The sequence below is a fragment of the Culex quinquefasciatus genome, chromosome 2 (assembly GCF_015732765.1).
Source record: "Culex quinquefasciatus strain JHB chromosome 2, VPISU_Cqui_1.0_pri_paternal, whole genome shotgun sequence".
Taxonomy (NCBI): domain Eukaryota; kingdom Metazoa; phylum Arthropoda; class Insecta; order Diptera; family Culicidae; genus Culex; species Culex quinquefasciatus.
This window is the reverse complement of record NC_051862.1, coordinates 1,530,269-1,553,653: the sequence shown is the minus strand read 5'-3', so window position 1 is coordinate 1,553,653 and position 23,385 is coordinate 1,530,269. Positions and strand designations below refer to the sequence as shown.

General features: G+C 35.8%; 2 protein-coding genes across 6 annotated transcripts in view; one reads left to right on the top strand and one right to left on the bottom strand.

The window, feature by feature from the left end:
• The window catches only part of LOC6037243 (probable cyclin-dependent serine/threonine-protein kinase DDB_G0292550), a 173,437-nt gene that overhangs the window by 11,056 nt on the left and 138,996 nt on the right, over window positions 1–23,385 (bottom strand). Inside the window, exons 1-4 of one of the 5 annotated variants that reach the window (XM_038258233.1) lie at window positions 16,092–16,869; window positions 11,654–12,047; window positions 1,213–1,538; window positions 938–1,096 (exon numbers count right to left, since the gene is read on the bottom strand). In XM_038258233.1, the coding sequence (XP_038114161.1) occupies window positions 938–1,096; window positions 1,213–1,538; window positions 11,654–11,720 (552 nt within the window). In that variant the 5' untranslated portion in view covers window positions 11,721–12,047; window positions 16,092–16,869. Of the gene's footprint in view, window positions 1–937; window positions 1,097–1,212; window positions 1,539–1,615; window positions 2,817–11,653; window positions 12,048–16,091; window positions 16,870–20,692; window positions 22,309–23,385 lie in introns of those variants that run through there. The other 4 variants (XM_038258234.1, XM_038258237.1, XM_038258238.1 and 1 more) reach the window with 4 other exon arrangements.
• LOC6037241 (neuroglobin) overlaps window positions 1–23,385 on the top strand; it is a 128,824-nt gene that overhangs the window by 16,316 nt on the left and 89,123 nt on the right. The gene's annotated exons all lie outside the window — the stretch shown is intronic.

The following is a 23,385-nucleotide window of genomic DNA, read 5'->3' as shown; positions in this document are numbered from 1 at the left end:
AGATGCCCCTTATGTGAATTAAGACAATTTGAGTATTTTCGAAAAAATACGATTTTTAGTTTTTTAAAGTTATATTTTGAACGATAATACTACCGTTATTGAACCTCAATAATTTTAAGGTTAACATCCTTAACAAAAAATACCAAATGTAAAACATACATTTCGTATTTCTCAAAAGATTTCAACTTTTCCACATATCAAATTTTACAACGATATTTAATTTGATTTGCAAAAAACTTGATCAAACTTTAACCGGTATTTCTTTTTTAAATCTAAAAAGGGGAAATTTTTATGGAAATTCCCCCTTTCTCGAGCTTAGGAGTTAAGGTGTTAAACACAACATATTTTTTGAATAGGTCCTATTAACATATGAAAGACAATAGCTTATAGGTCATTTAAAAAAAACTCTAGATGTATGCAATTGACTTGAATGATTGAAAAATCCAAGATGATGAACGCAGAAAAAATCAGACTAATTGCAGTCGTTTATTAATTTTTGGACTTTGATTGCTTGAATTGCGAAATTTTGAAATCGAAAACTAATTAAATGTATTTGTTTTTATATTTGTGTAGGTATGTGGAACCATAGTTGTCGATTTTGGAAAAAAATGCATCGAAATCGATTTAAAGGGCGGTTCGTCGCAATTGCAAACTTTGAAAAAAAAAAACCATTTGGATCTGTCTAAACATTTTTGAAAAATTCAAAGCGCACGTTAATGCTTCCCTTCGAAATGGGAATTCACTGAAATGTTGATATTCGGTGTCATGTAAAATTCAAAGTTTTAATTAAAAATAAACAAATAAGTATTAAAAATTTTAGAAAATTGCTCTAAAGTAAACTGAAATGGAACCAACATTAATGGTTTCTTTTGCTAAGCCTACTATGTTCACCAAAAGCCCAACACTTAATCAAATAATCATCCCAAATTCCACTCACCCATGCCTGCGTCTGCTTGGTGGGCAAATCCGGCCCGACGGCCGACGAAACGGACGAACGGTTCAGCAGCGCGGGAATGCTCGTGTTTCGGTTATCTTGCATCAACGGAATTTTGGCGTTGTTCTTATTGCTCGAGGACAGAACCAGTTCGCGCTCAATCTATATTCACCCAGAGCGGGGGGTTCAGGAAAAGAACGATAAAAACGCGATTAAGTGCGAATTCATTTTTTTTTTGGTTGATTCGTGGATTAAAGAGAGAAGAAAGAAAAGCTCACCGGAAATTTGCTGGAATGCGTTCGCAGGGGTGGACTGAGAACTTGCTGCTGTTGCTGTTGTTGCTGGTGATGTTGCTGATGGAGTTGAAGTTGCTGGTGATGGTCGGGAGCTACTGCGGAGGCCGTTCCGGGGATGGGATGGTCATTCTGGACAACACCATACGACGTCCCGAGCGGTTGCGGAGGCATTCTATACGGCGGATTCATGCAGTTGACGGATTTTGGCCCGGGCACCACGCTGGACGAGGAGGACGAGGAGCAGGGTGGCGGCCAAAAGCCGGTTTCATTTTCCACGGGAACGGTACTTGCGGTCAACGAGGCAGCTGCTGCTGGAACGAAGGGGAAAGTGGGAAAGGGAACGCGGTTAAAGTGTGCGGATTGCATGGTCATCGCAGTAGCCTACTTTACTGGGCTGTTGGGGGTGGATTTCGCGGGAAATGAGCATTTTTGCTCAACTTTTTCCCGGCCTCCTCTGATCCGATCATCCGACTGATGATGGCCGGTGAGTGGCTGCTGAGTATCGGTTAATAAATGATGACTTGACGTTTCGAGGGTTGGTGAAAAAAGTGGCGTAAAAATAATCGTTATCGGCTTTCGTCGAAACGGGCGTCTTTCGACGAAGGGGAACCATGAGTTGCAGGAAATATGGCCTCCCAGAAGAGGGCACTGTAAAGTGGAGCAATTTTGACAAAAATTAATAACAACTTTTCAGGCTGTCCAAAGCCACCCCTGTGAACAACCCTGCAAAATTTCGGGCGGTTCTTTCATTACCGTGCTGGAAGCTGCTCTGTTTATCTTTAGTTTCAATATTTTGCCGGGCCAATCTTTCGCGTACACACGCCGAGAAACAAAACAAAAAAATAAGCCCAGAAAAGCGGAATTAATACAAACCTCTAGAGTGTGAGAGAGAAAGACAGAACGAAAAAGCTCAAGCGCCCCGTCCCAGAAAAGACAAGTAGGCGAAAAAACGCGTCATTCATTGTTTCCCGAGCGGCTGGCGGAGGATGGTTTTAAATCATTCACACAGCTGCTTTTGGACCACGGGCAGGGCTGCCAGTCACTCTTCGTTGCCACTGAACTGGAATCCACTTGTGATGGAGATGGATTGCTTGCCCATTGGACTTTAATTGGTTTGGAAGTGCGGCGGCAGCGGCGAAGCTGTTATGCATCACAAGTTTGTGTTTTTTCCTGGTTATGTCAATGTCTCATTTTTTACAGAAATGAAAAAGTCATGTTTTTTTTTTGGTTACCAAGCGACTAAGCCAAAGTCGTGGTCCACTCTAATGGATTGTGTTTTAAACATTGTGTCAATAGTACTGCGCCGACTGTTAGTTAGTGCTGCGGTCGATTGTTTGTCATTAAACTGACTGAGGGGTGCGGCCAAGTGGATTCACAATTCATTCCCATATTTCCCAATTAAAACTAATGGAAACTAATTTCTGGTGGGAAAATCGAGTGCGAATTAATGCAACTCTGGCAAAGCGCATCAACAGTTTGTAATTAGATTGACGTCGGGCATGTCGAAGCAGGCTGGAATTGGATGCAATTGAGTGGCAATTTTGATTTGAGTAGTGCACTGTGAAAACTGCGAATTTTGAGTATCTTTTAAATTAATTTTATAGTACAAATTTAGTTAAGTTTTTTTTTCATAAATAAGGCCGATGCAAATATTTTGCAATGCATTTCAACAAAATTGTTACATAGTTTGCTCAGCGCTTACTGAACCAATTTTGATCAAACCGGTCACATTCGACTTGATTTGTGGTACCATACTACGCTATCGAATTGTTGATGTTTCGATAAGTAATTCAAAAGTTATGTATAAAAAGTGACAAAAAACAACTCAAAGTATATTAAACATCAAAAGACCTTTCCAATGAATCATAAACATTGAAGATCTGGCAACTCTGTCTCAAGTTAATATCACTTAAGTGATATTTATGTAATTTTTATTATGGACATAAAAACTAGATGAAATTCGTGTTTACCAATTGTTGGCAAATAGTGAAGAAGGCATCAATTTTCTATTAAACCTAAAAAAATCAGTGTAATTTTGAGTGCCATCAGCTGAAAACAATCTAAAATGCATTCCCGTGCGTTTATCATTTTTAACATGTTTGAATTCATTCAAAAATATTTTAATTTTTTTAATTTTCGTCGCAAAAAGTTTTTTTTGCCAAATATTTTGAAAACTAATGAATGCAAACCGGCAGCACTGCTGCTTAATGCTTTTTCTGTGCCTTTTGCTTTGAAATATTGAAATTTTGGCTCGTTATTGCAATTTTATATACAGTCGACTCTCTGGCTGTCGTTCTTCTAGATAAAAATATTCAGAAATTCCCCACGAAAACAGCATAGGAAATAACAAAAAAGCTCGGATCGGGCTCAACAAATTTCGTATTTAAAAGACGCAACTTTTGATAACCAGACATGTATAGGTCATCGCTGAAATTTGAAAGTTATCGTACTTTTAGTGGAAAAAAAATATTTTTTGTCGATTTTGTCATTTTTCCGTTTTTGCGCGCGGCGCGTCGAAAAATACGGATTTTATTTTCAAAAACCCTTTAAAGAACTCCCCCTTATTTTTTAGTATGTTACGTAAATTTTCAGGCATAGGATCTTTGGTCCAGACACCGTCAAAACGGCATTTTAATGTTTCATACGCCCTTTTCATATGTTAGGCTAGATTTTTAAAACTTCTTATTATTTTTTTTGAAAGGCCAACTTATCACCTTTCATTTGCGTATAAGACAGTTGAAATCGGTTGGAATGGCTAGGAGTTATGATTTTTCAAAAAAGTGGTTTTTGCGAAAATCGACGAAAATTGCCATTTTCAGATCACTCTAACACGGCGTAGGTCACCCTAATGGACAAACAAAAAATACGGGTCTAATTATTTCAGACAGGGAACCCCCAGAAAAATTTTGAGCCCGATCCGAGCACTTTTGTTTTTTTTTTTTTCATGCTGTTTTCGTGGGGAATCGCTGTATTGCTCCAGCTGTCAATAAAATTTTAAGTCCCTTCAAATAGATTGCTTTGATTTTTCGTTCTATAATTTGATAACTCCCGCTCTCGACGGTCCCTCCAATATCGACAACAAGAGAGTCCACTGTACTTTTTATTGCATTGCACCCCAAATCAAATGGCACCCCTGATGACGGTAATCTTGCCTGGATTGTATAAGACTTTTGACAATCAGAAAATGATTATTTTATTGAGTTTTATTGAACTGTATTTCAGCAACAATTTATGAAGCACAACACATTTCTACATCATTGAATAAATATGTAAAACAAATATCTTTTCGAAATTTCGTCGTGAAACTAGCTTGTTTTCCTGTCATTCAGAGCGATGAAAAGTAGGCTACTTTTGTCTACCAAATATAACAGATTCGAATAGAAACACTTTTTTTTAATTTCTACAACATTGCCAAAGATTTCTTAATTCCGAATATTTGTATGGATAGAAGCAAACATTTTATGATCTTTTGTATGACTTTGAACCAACTAATTATGCTCAATGATTTGGTTGGGCAAGTGCTTACAAATATTAAATTTTCAAAAAAAAAATCATTGATTGACAAATTGCTCTTAGAATGGCTTTGGCATGTAAGAAAGAGCTCATGGCACTCTACGATTTAAAAACAGCTTAGGAAGGATGAATTGAAGCTGTAAGTAAAAATGATAACATCAATTTGATTTTCACATCACTTGGATGAATTAACTAAAGTAATTGACTGAATTTGAGCACATCAATCATATTTACAGGTACTATTTCATATTTGGAACGTCCGACTTGTTCTGCTAGATTTGATGAACGGATTAGGTTCTAACAGAAAGGCGTTACAAACAACTCGATCATTAGCTGCACAAAATGGGAACGCACTTTCAGTAGAAATTGAAGCTCAACATCGTCATTAACGCGAATGATTGATTACCATCCGGCAGTAAAATCTAATTACTATTTGGTTACATTAGGTTGATTGTTTTTTAATTGTTTTATTGTTGTAATTCGGCGTGTTAAAGGGCTCTAATCTGATTGTTGTTTTTAAACTCACCGTGAAGCTGCACAAATTCCCCCGGAAAAAGCTCCACAGTAAAGTTTTAAAGCCCTCTTTCATTGACTTGCCCTTCCCACCTCCTTCCATCAAAGTACGAGCACGAGGAGAAAGGTTAACATCCGCCATTCAGAACAAATGAAATATGCAACCTCTACGGGCTGATGGATGCAAAAATTGCCAAAAGGCAGCACAAAACCGCACACACATAACATCACTCCCCGGATCCGAACTTGACTTGTAGGCCAGCCCAGCCGGCATATTTTGCACCGAAAAGTGTTGCTCGCTGGCTGGCTGGGGGAGGAAGAGGATAAAAAATGAATGACATGGATAGAATGGAGGGAAGAAAGAAAAAAAGCTTTGAGCCGGTTCACATGACGATGATGATGTTCAATATCGGCACTTTTTTCATCATCGGCTTCGTTGGTGATGATGATGATCGTCGGTGGAGTAGCTACGCACGGTGGGTACAATTATGATTTTTGGGATTTTATTTTTTAATGTGCCGTAGCAGATTTTTTTTTTGAATTTTATGTCCCTCGACTCTGGCCAAAGTTTAAGGGAGGTTGGGGGAAGGGTTTGGCTAAAAACCCAAAAATAAAAAAAAAATAATTCCTATCGACTCAACTTTTGAACGAAAAACTTGTTTTGAACTGCATTATCCACTAGCTGATTGAGGGTTGCATAAATTTAAAAAAATTGCAATGGCCTTATTTGCGAAGACAAACTTTTGGTATTCCGTACATCAACATTAAAAAAAAAAACAAAATATGTTTTAAGGGTGCATAGTAGCCTGTCCCATTTTGAGGTCATGTCGAGGAATTTCAGGTGCTCACTTCTTGAATGGTAGATTATGATGTTAGAAGCAATGTTTTCTTAGACAAAAAAAAATACTTTCTCGCACCCCCTAGTCGGTTTACTGAAAAAAGTCACTTTTTTGAACAAATTATCTAAAATCGCTTGGAATCCATACAAAAACTGATTCGATCCGGTGTGTATTATCTTCAAACGATAGGTTTTTGTCCAGAGATTAAGATGCACTATAAATATTGGCGATTTGAACACATAAATGACATTAAAAAAGGGTTTAGCTCCAAAACATCACTGTTTACACGAAATTTGTTTTCAGATTCGGATTCAGCGGCCAAAATTACTATAAGTAAGTACACCCTGACCTTTAATACATATGCTTGCAACATCATGTAACTAGTAGGCCTTGCTTCAGAATTCTGAGAAATTTCGAAAATTGGCACTTTTTTCTCACCAAAACTCAAATATCTCGGCTCTGTAGTGTCGAAATTGCATTTTCTCAGAGAGAAAAATGTTCGCCATGAAATTTCCTACAAGATGCAAAATAGGCTACCAAAAATTAAATGAGCATTTCTGAAAAAAGGTTTCGAAAAATGCGATTTTTTCAACATAAGTCCGCCTGGGAAGGTCTAAAAACTTTAATTTTGGGCCAATATTGATAGTTCATCTTGATCGAATCAGTTTTTGTATTCATTCCAAGCGATTTTAGAAAATTTGTTAGAAAAGTGACTTTTTTCAGTAAATAGACTGCGAGAAAGTATTTTACCGTTAACAGTTTTCATCATGCTTAACACCTAAAATCCCGAGCTCGAAAATAGAGGAAATTTGTGTGGAAAATCCTCTTTTATCCTTTTCTATTAAAAGTTTTGGACAGATAATATATTTTTTAGTGTCGGAAATATTACAAATACTTAAAAAACGTTACTTAATCCACCCTTAGGTGGTTGGCGCCTTCCTCACATTTAAAGGGTGCTATCCAAAATGCAAAAAGTGCGTAAATAACACTTAAGTGCTTATAACTTTTGATAGGGTTGTCAGATCTTCAATGTTTTGGATGGGTTAGAAAGCTCTTTTGAATACCTATCCAACGATATGTCGCATGAGAGATCTGGACAACGTTTTAATCAACATATCTGAGATCCGGCCTCCAAAAAGCATATAAATTGTAATTGTAATTGTAATTTTATTGAAACGATATCCTGTTAGTTTACACTGTATATCAGGGCAAGGAGGTAAAAAAAAAACACTTAAGTGCTTATAACTTTTGATAGATTTGTTAGATCTTCAATGTCTTGGAAGCGTTGGAAAGGTCTTTTGAATACCTTTCTGAAAATGTATAGCGTGACGAGTTTTCTTACAAAAACCACCCGGATCGAATGACGCCAAAACGGACAAAATCGGTTCAGCCAATGTCGAGATAATCGAGTGACAATTTTTTTATCAACATCCCACCACACACACAGGCATTTGATCAGAATTTGATTCTGAGTCAATAGGTATACATGAAGGTGGGTCTAGGACGTCAAATTAAGAAATTTAATTTCCAAGTGATTTTATAGCCTTTCCTCAGTAAGGTGAGGAAGGCAAAAATGCTGGTGTCTTGTTATGTTCTAGATTATATTTTGACATACTTTGTTTCGAATAACTATTATATCTTATCTATTTATTAAACATTGTATGATAGTTATTTATGCATTTTTATCAAATAAGGCTGTTGCTATTATTTATGCCTCCCCTTCCCTCTACAAAATCGGGCCGAAACATCAGGCGGTGAAATAGTATTTTTTAATGTAGGTGCTGAAAAGTATAATTTTCCAGCCTTTGTTTTAAAAAGTATTTAAAAATAAAACTAAATTTCAAATTATATGCCTGATTTTGGCCTGATTTTCAAAACTTTTAGGTGCAATGTATTACAAAATGCTTGGATTGTGAAAAAGCTACGGAGGGGGGATGAAAATTGTTAAACCCAATTAAATTTAAAAACACACGGAGAAATATTAGTTCCCAAAGTCGTGAACAAGCGTTCATGAAACATGGTACCTCGAACAAAGTGTTCTTATTGCATGGCATGTTTTTCAAATTTGAACGCTTTGTTTGGGGTTCGGAATTCCATGAACGCTTGTTCATGATTTTGGGGAATCATTTTTCTCCGTGCACTAAAATGTTTAATAATTAAACAAATTTCTTCAGTCAAATTATAAACTCCAATTTAAATCAATTGCATTGCATCACCTGAACTCCACCTCATCCATCATCACTCTGATATTCACGCAGGGTATTTCAAAACGCACACCCGCGCTCACCTCACAGAGCAATGCCGAGCTTTTGCGGTTTCTGCGGTGGTTTCATTCATTCCACCACCAACCACTCTCACAGTCATCGTCACCCTGCTGCACTCTTCTATTGGCCATTATGCGGTGGTCCATGGAGCTCCTCTTTTCTGGGTGGTTTTTCTACAGAGCGAATGCACTTATTCGCATTCGCAACGTCGCGGTGCTATTTGGTTTTAATTTCGAGTCGAAATAAAAAAAAATCATCAAAAAAGCAACAACACTTCTTCATCTGCACCCGTACCGGTACGATTGCGTTGGTTATCTAACGCTAAAATTGCAAACCGCCAAAAGCAGCTACTTCCGTCCATCAATGAGGGGCAATTAAATGACGACGAATTCCCAAAGTAGTCAAAGTAGCCATTGAGTTGAGAAAATCCAGTGGCGCCTTTTAAATACTTTTGCCAATCGAAGCAGTCGCGTTGAGTTCAACTTCACAATAGTGCATTGTTGACCTCTCTCTCTCGCACGCACACAAATGTGCACGTGACGTGACGACGACGACGACGACCAATCGAAGCAGGCTGGTACAATTATCGAGGGGAGCCGGGGGTGCTATAATTTGATATCGAGATGCACTGAGAGAATAAAGTAGAGAAAAATAAAACTAAAAATTGCACTCAATTGGATAATAATGAGCACGACGATGGCGATGCGATGGTGGGTCAAAATCCCGCGAATTGAATGATTACGATAAGTGGGAGCGCACGCTAAGAGAGAGGAGACACGCCGGGGGGAAGCGTTATAAATTGCCAAATTAGTTGGGATTATGGGAGGTGATTAGAGGGGCGAAAGTGAGTGCTAATTATACCGAAATAGTTTCGGGAGGCGCTTCCCAAAAAGCCGTTTGCAGTAACATAAAATGGCAACGATTAAAGTAAAATGGCCATTTTCATGGGCGATGTTGGGAGGAGGTGAAGCTTTTTAAGGGTCAATCGAAGTAGGCCGTTAAAATTAATTTGAAGGGTGTTGAAAAGATCGGTTTTTGTATGGAATACAAATTGACCTTTGAAATCGGTAAAACGGGTTTGGGAAAAAGCTGACTGAGTTTGGGATATTTGTTATTACTTTATAAAAATATTAAACAAATTCTCCCATTTTTTTTTTTTGCAAGAAATTAAATGTTTAAATTACTTACCATGGTTGAAATATTTCAGTGAATCAGTACAGTTGTTTTACAATCATTGATTTAAAAAAAATTAAATCTTGACGAAAACATTTTTTTTTTGTTTTGCAGCATTGTGATTTTACAAGACTAATTTGTTGGAAAATGTTTTCTGTTGATTGCACGTCTGATATCAATGAACAGTGGTCCAGATTGCAAAATTAAGTGGAAAATGGATTTTCCGAAAAATGGCTAAGTTTTGGAGCTATGGTGTCTTCAGAAGAGTTGTTGCAAACTTTTGGATTGGTTCAAAATTAGGGTGGTTCACGATTAGGGTAATTTTGAAAATCTAACTTAACAGGAATATTTTTGGGAATTTTTTCGTCTTCTAAAAAATTGTTGGCCTTGCCAATTAAAGCAATTTTGTCGAAGACACCAAAATTTTGTCTCGTAATCTACGCCTTCTATGACCAAATTTATAGAAAGCATCTGAGCAAACCTTCAAAAAATAGTTTTTTGAACGTAATAATTCAGGGTTAAGTTTTAGAGAAAAGTGATGTTCACTGATGAAGCACTTTTAGAGCTCTAAAGAGAGTTACAGCCATTTTAAGGTAAAAAAGATGCAAATTTAAAACTTAAATATCTCGAAAAGGCGTCATAAACCTTGAAAAATATTAGCAACGGCCTTATGAATTGAAATAATACATTTTAGTGTGTTTTTACCAATTACTTTTGAAGTTGAAATGTTTCGATCAACAGATGATTACTCTTTTTTCACTAATACCACTTTACCAGAGGCGTGAAAAGAGTAGGTGCTTTTTTAAAGTCGGGCAAATGATGCTCTGGTTCTCACAAGATTTAATGCTAATCAAAATAATGTTGCCCATACTGTAACACTTCTAACAAACGAGCAAAACTTTTAATTTTCTCCAACCTCACACAAAGAAGCCAGAAATAATTGGCCCCTTCTAACAAACCGACGTGCAATTTTGCAAATTTTTGCATTTTTAATCTGCTGTATTCATTAGAATGCATCCCGTACCTTTAGCAGTTTTTCGTTCTTTGCTGGTCTGCTCGTCACCTTCATATATCCAGCCCAGCTTCAGCGCTTCTCCTTTTTCCCATGCAAAGCCATAAATTATGGTCCGTTTATCTTTAATGTACTCCCCAAACCGGGGAACGACCAAGAGCAGTAGCATATATGGCGCATTTCACTCATTTGTTTGGTGAAAAAAAAAAACTGGACAGAAACCATGCCAAAAGTAGCACTTTTTTGTACTAGGCAAATAACGTCATGATTCGAATTCCCGGACGCTTCGAAACCCGGACACTTCATCTTGTTTTATCAATTATTTGGATATAAGTTCACATTATGAACGTCAAAACTGTGTTATTTAATGAATGCCAAAACAATTAAATACAATAAAATTATAAGTTTACCAAAAATGCGAAACATTTCACTTGAAATATTTCATAGGCGTTCGAAGCACCGGGAAGCCAAAGCAGAAATTTATGTTTTCGATTTCCTTAAATTCTAGCAAATTTTCATATAAACTATCGATTGTTTTAATGTTAACAGCTTATTTGAGACCTAAAGAATGCCATTCACTAACATTTCAGTCCAAATTTGTGCGATTCATAAGTAAAATCGAGTGTCCGGAAATCGAAGCAAAAGTGTCCGGATTTCGAATCAGCCTTTATCAGTGTCCGGTATTCGAAGCACAACAAGTCATTTTAATTTTAAAATTCTGATGAAAAATTGTTAGAAAAGACATATTTTGCATGCATTTTCTTGGAACTGACTGTTTATACTACGTCCTGATGATATTTCTACATTTCCAACTTATTACATGATTTTTTGCCAGCTATAACAAAAATGATATGCTACTAAGTGTCCGGATTTCGAATCATGACGTTATACGACCGATGATGACTATTTCCAGCTGGATAAGCATCTCAATCGTGTTGGATGGACACAGAAAAAAAAATCATTACAAAAAATGGTGAAATCTGCATTGCTTTCCGTGCACGATGATTTCCACCCGCCTACTAAGCTAACGGACCTTAAAACCTCTTACAAACTAATCCAAACTAGACAGCTATAGAAAGTTACCAACTAGAACAAAAGGGGTTACCAACCATATTCGTTCTGGTTTTTGCGATTCACTCGCTGATTCTTGATCTGCCGAACGGTTTTAACACGCATATTTTTTCCTGGTCAATTCTCCGCATCACAGCTCCCCATCGGAATCACCACATTGCTCCGGATTATTTTTGTATCTTCTTCCTCTTTATTTTTTTTTTATTTTTTGCACTCTAGACACTAACACAGAAACACACACACACGGAAGGAAAAACTCGGCGCGACCAACCGCAAATTAGTTCGTTTCGTTTATGATTTTAGTGTTTTTTTTTTGCTGTTCTGTTCCGTTCATGCTGGGCTGCACTTTCTTGGCCGTTTGTTGGATGGTTCTTGGTCTGGCGGCTGCTATGACGACTACGACTACCAAGTCGACGAGACCGAAAAGTTAATCTTTCCGAAGAAGGAAAATAAAAATAATGGGGGATGGGGAAAATAAAATCAGCAGGCCGTGGTGAGTGTGTGTGTGTGTGTGTGTGTGCGGTGTGCTTGGGCGGTGGGAGTTTTAGGGGAAAGAAAGGTTCTGATTTATAGAGAAGAAATTTAAAAGTTTTGATTGATCTTGAAATTTTTGAATTTGATTTTTTTGAACCAAATTTTTATCCCTATTTTCGCCAATAGGAAGTAATTTTAGGGAATTAACGAAAAAACACCTTTCTTATTGAACTTTCAGTATTATTGATGCTTTAGAATTGTTCATAGTTTTCTTTTTTTTAATTCATTCTTTCAACAGCAGACTATACCATATTTTTTAGACTTGCAGTTTTTATCTAACATAGCAAAAAAAAACCTCGTGATACAAATCTAACACACACAACTTACATTTAGCTTATTTTTTTATTATTATTGCAATGGTTTTCTGTACAATGTTTCATGTTCTATATAATTAAATCTTCTAAAGAATAAGTAAATTAAATATATTTCATTCATTAACAGAATGTCACTACAAATCGAAAATTGCATGAAACAACCCGCATTAATTTACAATGTTAATTTAAAAATAGAATTATCGTATCATTTAAAAACAACAAAAACAAATAGAAAAGAAATATTGCGATGGATTCAAATATGTCTAAAAAGATGGTTTCTGAGACCACCCTTAATACACTAATACTTTTACCTATATTGTAGCTCAGTGAAATTTTCTGATTTGTAATATAATTTCAAATCTCGTAAAAGGGTAATTTTCAAAATGTTGCATTTAGTCACAAAATAAAATAAAATCATCAAAATAAAAAATAAAAATAAATAAATCTATTTAAGAAAAAAACAAAGCCTCCTCTGATAATTTGGCCACAAGATTAAAAAAATAATCAAGCTGTATAAAAATACTATTTTTATTTTATATATTTTTATAGGGACTTGATAGAGACAGTCAACTTTTGATTTAAGGGGTTACATACATGTAAATCGGTAAAAATGACAGAGGTTGGTTTGAGCACAAACTTAAACTTTTTTTAAATCTGTTTTCAGGACATTAAAATATATATTTTCATCTGTTAACAAAACAAATTTGAGGACATTTGGTTGTATCATTGCCGAGATATAGGTATTTGAAGTTAGCAGGTTCAAAAAACGGGTGCCACGATATCTCAACACTGCTTTGACCAAAAATTCCTTGAAAAGATACAGATTTTTTAATTTTCACATATCATTTTTGTATCAACAGCTGCCAAATTTGTATGGAACGTTATTTAGTCAAACTAATGATGCAAAATGGCTTTTTTGAGCATACCGAAGGCACCAAAAAAAATCAGCCGAATTAAAAAATACCAAAAAAATTTAAAAAAAAATATTAAAAAAATATATATATATATTAAATATTAAAAATATTCAGCTAAAATCGTCTGTAACTTACTTTAATCATGGAATTTCTTCATGAAACTTTCAGGAGTGATAGAAAATCTTCTTTAAAGTCGGTTTAATAAATTTTTTGTAATATGAAATTTTGTGATTTTCTACATGTATGTAATCCCTTAACTGCTGTGAAATTTAATTTATTTTTTAAATGATAGCCTGATCAATTTTGTTAAATTTAATAAATCTTTTTGAACTTTTTATATATTTTTTTTAATATTATGTGCTTTGATATCAAAATTATAAAAAAATCCATGTTGATCTCGTAATTTGTCTGTAGAAAAATTGTCTTGAACTCTTTTTTATCATTTTAATTATTTCAATATATGCAAAAAATAAATTCTGCTGTTTTCATTTTTTTGTTTGGATTTAATTTGATAGTTAAGTTTGTCCGTTGAATTTAAATTAACCTTTATCTACTTGCTCTTAAAAAAGTTAAGTTTTTTAATGGCGGGTTATTTTGAAGCTCACATAAGCTTGTGGGCCAAATGTGAAAAATTGTTTATAATAAATAAGAATAACGTCATCTATAAAATTGACAAATATATCCATCAGCTGATTATTTTTAAATTTTGGGTATTTTGCAGACATTTTCGTCATTGAAATAGTAAAGGACAGAAAATTATTTTTCTTTTTTTCCACAGTTCAAAGAAGCTTCCAATCAATTGATTCAAAATCATCTAACCATACTTCAAATAATCAAAGGAAACTTTTTGTTTTTGGTTAACTGCTCACACCGAATTGAGAGTAATTTAATTGGAAAATGAACAAAATATTCAAAAAATACTAAAATTATTCAAAAGACAAAAAAAAAATAACTTCAATCAAGTATGCTTGAGATTCCAGACATTTGCCGACTTTTTGACAACAAATCACAAATTCCAGATTTTTTCCGGATTTTTGTGAACTCCAGACTTTTTCCCGTTTTCCTTACTTGAGTAGCCACCCTGAAACATTCAACATTCGAAAAAAACATTACTTAATCCACCCTTATGTGGTTGGCGCCTTCCTCACATTTTAAGGGTGCTATCCAAAATGCAAAAAGTGCGTTAATATCACTTAAGTGCTTATAACTTTTGATAGGTTTGTCAGATCTTAAAAGTTTTGGACGCGTTAGAAAGGTCTTTTGAATACCTATCCAACGATAGGTCGTATGAGAGGTCCAGACAGCATCTTCATCTAAATATCTGAGATCCGGCCTCGAAAAAGTGCGTAAATAACACTTAAGTGCTTATAACTTTTGATAGGGTTGTCAGATCTTCAATGTTTTGGACGCATTGGAAAGCTCTTTTGAATACCTATTCGACGATAGGTTGCACGAGAGATCCGGACAACGTTTTCATCAACATATCTGAGATCCGGCCTCCAAAAAGCATATAAATAACACTTAAGTGCTTATAACTTTTGATAGATTTGTCAGATCTGCAATGTCTTGGACGCGTTGGAAAGGTCTTTTGAATACCTTTCTGAAAATGTATAGCATGACGGGTTTTCTTACAAAAACCACCCTTTTTACAATCTTCCGGACTTTTGTTAAATTCGTTTTTTTAGCATAACTTTTGAAGTACTTGAATAAACTGCATAATTTTTAATAGCGACTTATGGGACCCCAAGATCGAATGACGCCAAAACGGACGAAATCGGTTCAACCAATGTCGAGATAATCGAGTGACAATTTTTTGATCAACATCCCACCACACACACAGACATTTGCTCAGAATTTGATTCTGAGTCGATAGGTATACATGAAGGTGGGTCTAGGAGGTCTAATTGAGAAGTTCATTTTTCGAGTGATTTTATAGCCTTTCCTCAGTAATGTGAGGAAGGCAAAAAGTTTGAAGGTGTCTCAATTCGCTTGATAATTTAACATTAAGAGGAAATTAAAAACTATTCTAATGCTGTAGCTATGCTATCCCATTTCTTGCAAAATATCATTTTGGAACCATTTCAATTAGATTCGAAAATTCCGTTTCCAAGATTTTGTTTTATTCCTATGAATTGAAATAAAAAAAAAACACATTGATTACAAAACATTAATTAATTCTCCTATGCATCCATTTTCAATATATTTTTTTCATACAAAGCATTATGAATTTATTATTTTTAGAATTTACTGAAATATTTTTGCATTATTTCTTATAAACATTTCCAATTTGAATATCTAATGTTGATTATCAACCATACCCTCCCCTATTGCGAAAAAAATAAATAAAAAAAAGCACAACACACCAAAGTTACACAAATGTGGCATGGTTGGGTAAAACAGAGTGATTAGGTTAATTTATGGGTAGAAAAAGATGAAATTTCTTCCCCTCCCACCCGCACCCACTAGGCACTTTTGCTTCTGTGGGATAGTTTCCCAGCCTGCTGCGATGCCTCTCCACGCTGCACCTGTACGACGACCACGATTTTGGGGGTTGCTGCGATTGTTGTGAAGGTTTGCAAGGTGTGCAAAACTTTTTTTTCTTTCCCCCCAGACACAATGGTTCACTATCACACAGCAGGCTTTGGGAAAAACGCCGCCACACACAAAAAAAAACACAAACACACACACATCCACAGGTTCGCGCGAGGGCCTACTGAGGTTGGCGAAGCAGGTGAAAAACAGATCTGAACTAAAACAGATCACTTTTGTTCGCGAAGATCTCGCGCGCGGCGCCGCTTCTCACTGGAGTTTTTCTCTTCGCGGTGGAAAATTGAAAGCACTATAGAAGGAAAAAAACACCATCACAACAATTCTCTTGAGGGCGCCCTCGGGGTGCGTTTCTTCTTTAACTCGTGTTAACCCCCACGCGCACGCTCCGCCCTTAAGTGCCCAAGTGAAGTTGCGTGAAAAACATTTGCGAAACAAAAAAAACGTTAAAGAAAGTCGTGTTACAATTGTAATCTCCTCCCCACGTGATCCACGTTGAATGGTGGATCGGAGCGCGCGTGAGCGTGTTTTGATTGCGATTAATTCGCTAACGATCGTTAAGGTAATTAGTTTCGGCAAAAATCTGATCAAATTACGTTAAATTCACACGCAAAACAACGTTAGCGTTAGCGATTTTTACAGCTCGCGACCGTTTTCGAAACGAACTGTGAACGTTCGTAGGCTGTGCCGCGCGCGCGGGTGTTACTTGACTGGTTTCTGAAACTACAATACCATAACTACGGCCGTTTTTCGTCCGTCTGGGCTGGCTGCCCCCGGTCTTTTTTTTTCGCTGTAATTTTTCGAGTCGTTCATGCCCTGGCCCCGGTGCGGTGTGGCTTGCTTGGATGGGTTTTCTGACAGTTCTGTGAGTGTTAGAGTAGGCGCATACCTTCAAACTCTCAAGCCTCGTGGCCTGCTGCTGAGTCGTTTTTTTTTCTCTTTTGGTTTGGGGGTGAAGAGTTGGGCCCATGTTAAACAATTGATTTAAATTTCACATTCCAGTGATTTTGATGTGGAAAAGTTATTAACAGAGGAGCTCACTCACACACATACACCAAAGTGTGGTTGAAACGCCGGTTAGTTCACAACAATTGATGGGGTGGTGGGAGAGGGGAAGGCGGATGTGAATTGTGGGACGGAAACTAATGGTAAATGTTTGCGAAGGAAGTTTGAATGAGATGTGCCTTGCACAAGACACACAAAAGAAGAGAGAGTTAGAGTTAATCCTTCGTTTTATTTGGGTAAGTGGAATCGGATTACAATCAGTGTTCTATTTGTGAGAGGTGTCGGATTTCATGCTTATTCGGGGGAGGCTTAGTCAACAAAGAAAAACTGTGACTAAAATAGCATCAAGGGCAGTTAAGTATGAAATTTATATTGGATGCCGTAACATAACCCTTTGATTGAAAATACATTAGGGATCTATATTTCAATGAAAACAATAGCAAGGAACCATTATCTCTATAGATTTATTGGTTCTATTATGACTTTTCTTCATGTGCAGGCGTCTGATTCAGATTTTGATATCAATTAGTTATTTTCTTACCTTGAAAACAACTTCTTCTAATAATGACTGAATTTGGTGAGACTTTTGGGAATATTCAAACACTCTCAAAAACTCTTCTTTCTAACTGCAATATCTAAGGAACAATAATTCAAAGAAGTCGATTGATGACTCATAACAATTGAGTAAAGGTATAATAATAATTTAGCTGTAACACTCATGACGTTAACAAATTTGACGAATTTTAGGAAAGAAGCAATGTTGTGTCAACATTTTTTTTCAACATTTGTTTTCTCATTTGCTTTTGACTTAAGTTTCCGATGTTCTTTTTATTACATAAATGTTTTTGAAAATTGTTTACATGGTTTTTTTAAGAATTTATGAATTAAATACAATTATCGAAAAAATAAATGAAATTTAATGTTGTTTCATTTTTAATTTTATTTCTATTCTAATTACCAAAATTATACATTTACATCTTTTTTTATAATCTGGATCCGGGAAATGTGATAATCCTCTGACTACAATGTACTCACGACAGAATAAATCTTACAAATTGAAATGGAGTATTAGTTTTTCATCGCTGAAGGTGACATTACTTTTATTCGTTCATTGAGACAGTTTAAAAATATGCGTTCGAAAACTTCTGAAAATTTAATTTTTGATTAGCAATTTTTTAACCACGTATCTTTTTTAATAGTTCTTATCAATATCACCAAATTTACTAAAGACACCAGAAAATCATAATGGAGAATTTTTGTATGACCAATTACACAAAATACCCGATTTGGCATAAAAGACGTTTGGCATAATTATTACATGTTTTTTTTTATTTGTTGAATTAGTGTTTCTTTGTTTTAAGAAAAGATATTTTTCCTTTTTTTATATTACTTTTAAAGATTTTTTTTTCGAAAAATTTCACAATAAAACATTTTAGTGAAAAAAAATATAAAAAATAGTTTAAAGAAGATAAAATCTCTTGATGGCTTTACATTATTCCCCTTTCAAAATATTTAGCGATAATGTTTTATTTTTATTGAAATTTTCCCCTCTTGTATTCAAAACCTCTTAAAACGTCTAAAAGATGTTATGTTTTAATTTTTCGATAATTGAGCTTTTAAAATCTGTCAAAAGATTCACATTTTCCCTTCTTTTTCCAAAATTGAATCTTTTGAAGGGATGTACATTTTTTTCTTGTTTAAATATTTTGCAATAAAGTTTTTAATTTGCATTTCGGCAATTTCCCTTCTTTTTTATATTCAACTTGAAGAAGGGAAGATTTCTTAAAGATGTATTCGTTAAACATTTCACTTTATTCCTGTACATTTTTAATCTGTTATTTTTTGGAATTGAATTGATTATGCAATTTTTTAAAGACGAGTAAATTGTATAGAAGTTAAATGCAAATAAATAGATTTTTTTAAAAAAGGTAGGGAAATTACACAAAAATAACGCAAGTGTAAAACATTTAAATATTGGCAAAATGTGAATCTTCAAATAAATTTTACGTTCAAGTTAAATTTTAATTAAAAGAACGAACAATTCCATAAACAAACTCAATTGTCAAATATTCAATAATTCAATAATATTGAACGAAGGGAAAAATGTATATCTTTTTAGAGATTTTGCCCGCTTTAAGTTTTTTTTCAAATAAAAGAAGGCAAAATTCCATTTTTTTGCACAATATTTAAAGAAGGGCATAACTTACAGCACTTTATTGGGTTGAATTTTAAATAAAAAAAGGAAAATTGCATTAAAAAATTGTTGCAAAATATTTAAAAAGGGGAAAAATTTACAAAATTTGGAAATTTTTCATTTTTCAATTTAAATTTCAAATAAATTTATGAAAAATTGCTTTAAAAAGCTTTATTGAGAAGTATTTGAAAAAAATGCATCTATTGGTGAAAAAATTAGAGATGCTAGATTTTTTTAAAGTATTTATCATGTCTTAAATGCAATTATCTGTTGAGTTTTTTAAATAATCATTCTTAAATAAAAATGTTAGACCCAAAAAAAAAAACAATAATATAATTATGCCAAACGGCATTGATGATTTTTGAATGAATTATGCCAAATGTCCTTCTGGAAACCCCGTTATGCCAAATGGTGTACACCCGTTTTCAAAATGATAGCCAAAGTTATTAGAAGGTACTAACGACAGGATGGCATTTGCCAAAATATCTAAATATCTTAAAATCCTGAATACAATCAGCGGGAATATTTATATTCCGAATAAAATTAACTCTGCAATCGATTTCACTAAGGTGTTCTTATGCTTAAAAACACTTCAGCATTATTTTGTAACAACACATAAAAGCTAGAAGGGTTTTGCATTTTATTGAGAAAATAAACGCTGAATTGAAAAAAAAAATCAAATTAATTGGTGTTGTTCAACAAAAAATAAATCGCGATATGTTTCAAACAAGTTTACAGTTTACTCTACAGTTCAGGCTCGACTTTGGAAACTCAAATCTTGAACAAATTAAAATTTGGTTTTTTGTTATTTTCTTACTTTTAATATAAATTCAAATATCTCGACCCAATTTAAGTCAAATTTGAATAGTTGATTGCTTATTAAATTACAAAATGCATTTTTTTTTCAATGTTTAATCACCACCAATTTGGCGTAGCGTAGTTGAATAAAAAATATGAGAATTCTTTTTTGTCACTTGAAATTTTTCCAAGGCCTTCGGATAAAAGAGTCTGGACTGTATCATCATTTTCCGAAATATTTGGAACTTTTTTGTGTCTGGTCGGTTTAAAATTAATAACAAAAAATCATTTGAATGCTGACAATTTAAGCTGTTGCTTGCTAGGCATTAATACCACAAACAAAATGAGAACAAAATTCAAATACAATAAACCGTTATCTAAAACCAGTCAACTTTCCCAAAGCAACTTTTTTTTCCTGTTTCTCCGACCACTTGCTACATTCCACAGGTGTCTAGGTATCAACTAATAAATCAAAATATAGCTTTACGAGCGTGAACGACGCTCCCGCACTGCCAAAATTTCAATTAAGCATTTTTTTTGCACACACCTTTCACCCAATTTCATTAGCGACCGACCACACCATCATAATGATCACTACACCCGTCATCGCAAGCATATTTTTTACAACTTCTTTTTCTCTCTCTCTAACTTTATGACCATCGCCATCGCAGTAACCATAATTTTACGACTCTATTCGCCATCTGACGGGTCGGTGACGCCTCAGTAAGGCCAATCGAATTCGTAGTCGGAGAGGGAGACACATTCACTTACCTTTTTTTTTCTTTTTTTGCTGCACGCTGGGTTAAACTTTGATGCGAATTGTTCCCATCATTGTTGTGCTGCGCAGCTCAAGAATGGCTGTGAATGACGGTTGGTGGCCTTTCATTACGCGTTCAGCAGACTTCAACTCTTGAATTATCCCTCATTCGGATCGTCTCTTGATCGTTTTGATTTGTGTTATTTTCACTGGTTCACGTTCCCTTTTTTTTTTAGTTGGGTGACCTTCTTCGAAATGCTTCTGATGACGGTTGTTGAACTCCTTTTCAGCGAGTACGCATCGCGTTCAATGTTGTTCTGCACTGCGAATTCTCTTCACCGCTGCTAGTCAGTACGACTTGGTTCACTGCGTTCACTTAGTAGGCGCTGCGCGTTCGTCCACCTCCCCGTAAGGTCAAGAAACTTGGTCAGTAGCGAGAAACCTGAAACACGCGTCACGGCGATCCCCTTAGTTGGCCATGCGATTGGACCCTCATTAGGGTCGCTCTTTTCGGCGGCGCCAACTGCGATAATTAAGACTGCACACCACGCGTCCAGCACGCACTTTCGGACGTATCTTTCACGCGCGATTAATGGTGATCGCAGTATGCCATGTTGGGGCGATCACCATGATTCAGCAACGAACGCGAGGTACGACGAGGTAGCCAGCCTGCTGCGATCAGGCGCCGTTGGTGGCTTGTTCCACTGATCCCATTTGATATTGAAACGCGCGTTGCACTTCGCGAGATGAACGCTGGAAAGTGGTTCGGTGGTCGGCAAATTGGCTGCCAAAATCCGGACTGGAGTTGCGGACCGACAGCGCACAGTATACTCTTCACGGGACTCGGCACTGAACTTAACGGGGCCTGGGAAATTGAACCCACGAGGTGTGCGCGGCAAGGTGGTGAGTAGCAGACTCTATAACAGGTTTCCTTATTGAATAATTCTCCTCACATCTTTCGCTTAGTCTCTCACTCAACGATCTTGGCTGGGCTGCGCGCGGTGTTACGGCGGATTATAACAACTTCTTTCTTCAACTCTCTTCTGGAGTTCTGCTCAAGGTGGTGGTAGTGCGGCCACAGTCCGTTGTGTTGGTGTTGTTTTTATATGCTGGTCCCGTCCTCTTCACCGTCCAGCGATACGAAGAACAACACAGAAACGAGCGAAAACAACACACAGATGACGGCGACCTGTTGGCGCTTTTTACCTCCGTGCTCACAAATACTACCCGGGACACAAACACCTTGTTCTTGCTCTCGTATCTAGGTCCGAACGGGAATTCAGCAACAGGTGTAACTTCTCGTTGCGTTGCGTTCGAGCACCACTTCAAATCTCACCCAAAAAAAAAGCTCCAACCTACACCGCAAAGCACTTCCGTCCAGAAGCCCTCTCCCGTTTCTTTGTGTGTCCCCAGATCCAGGTGTCCACCACAAAAAAATAATATGCAAAACAACCCCTTGTCTGCTCGCTTTCCTGTTTTTTCTTCACCAATCCAAGTAGCCCACGACGTCGTCCCGCGCGAGTTGTCAGTGACCAACTGGCGACTCTCTTGATCGTGGTGTGCTTCGATCGCCGAAGCACGGACGGACCCAAAAAAAAAGACTCGAAAGGTGCACCGCGGCTGGGTTTTGCGCGTCCGTGCACGTGGCTGTGAGCGTGAGCGCGCGATCGTCGAGCCAAAGAACCGGTTCGTCGAGCGTACGGGAGAGTTGATCGACTGCGCGAAGAAGAAGGGCGCGCGCGGAGTTGGTGGTGAATATGGTTTGGATTAGGTTGATATGTTGGCGGTTTGGAGATTGGATATACGATTTGATGCCATAAAAAAATATAGATTAGGGTAATCACTGTTTGACAGTCACCTTTAAAAAAATACAAAACACTTAACAGGAGAGTTTTATGGAAAAAACTAATGATGCAAAAATACTTCTTATGACATAGAGAATGCGTGGACAAAGTTTCATCCAAATCGAAAAATTAAAATTTAAAAATCATGAAATTTGCGTAACCTTAAAAAATCGAGGAACAACTTAATATTTTTTCGTTGAAAATTCATATTATTGTTCTATATACTTGGCACAGAGCCAACATTATTTATTGCATTTTTAATCAAATTGCGCTCTTTTGATATTCTTACAATTTTTGATTTTTTTACCGCAGATTGGAAATAGAAAAATTCGTTGATGGTTTGAAATTTTGACAGAAGCATAAGTGTAACCTAGAAGGAGGATGATTATTAAATTTCTCAGATAAATATAGGGGTCGTCTGAGAATTCAGGATCCAGCATTCTGGATTATTTTAAAGCAACTTTGCTAAATAAATATTTTATTTAACTATTCATTTTATTCAAATTTCATTAAGTTAAGAAGTCATAAATAATCTACAAGTTACTTAAATATTAGGAAGTAAACAAATTTGTTTCAAATTTTGATGTCTTGTTTTTTTTACGATTTTGAAACAAAACAAAAAAATCTTGAATGGCATTGCACAAAAATTCAACCTATATTTCAATTGCATTGCTGGTTGACAACAAACTTGCTTATCAATTCAAGAAAAGAAGTGAACAGAATTATATCCATCTTTGTTGTTTTAAGAAAGATTGTTTAGAAGGGTGTGGTAATTTTCATGTTTTGTTAAATAGTGACATTCAATTGGTTTAAATTGACTTAAATGAAATAAAAAAACTAAATTCGATTTTTTTTATTTTAAC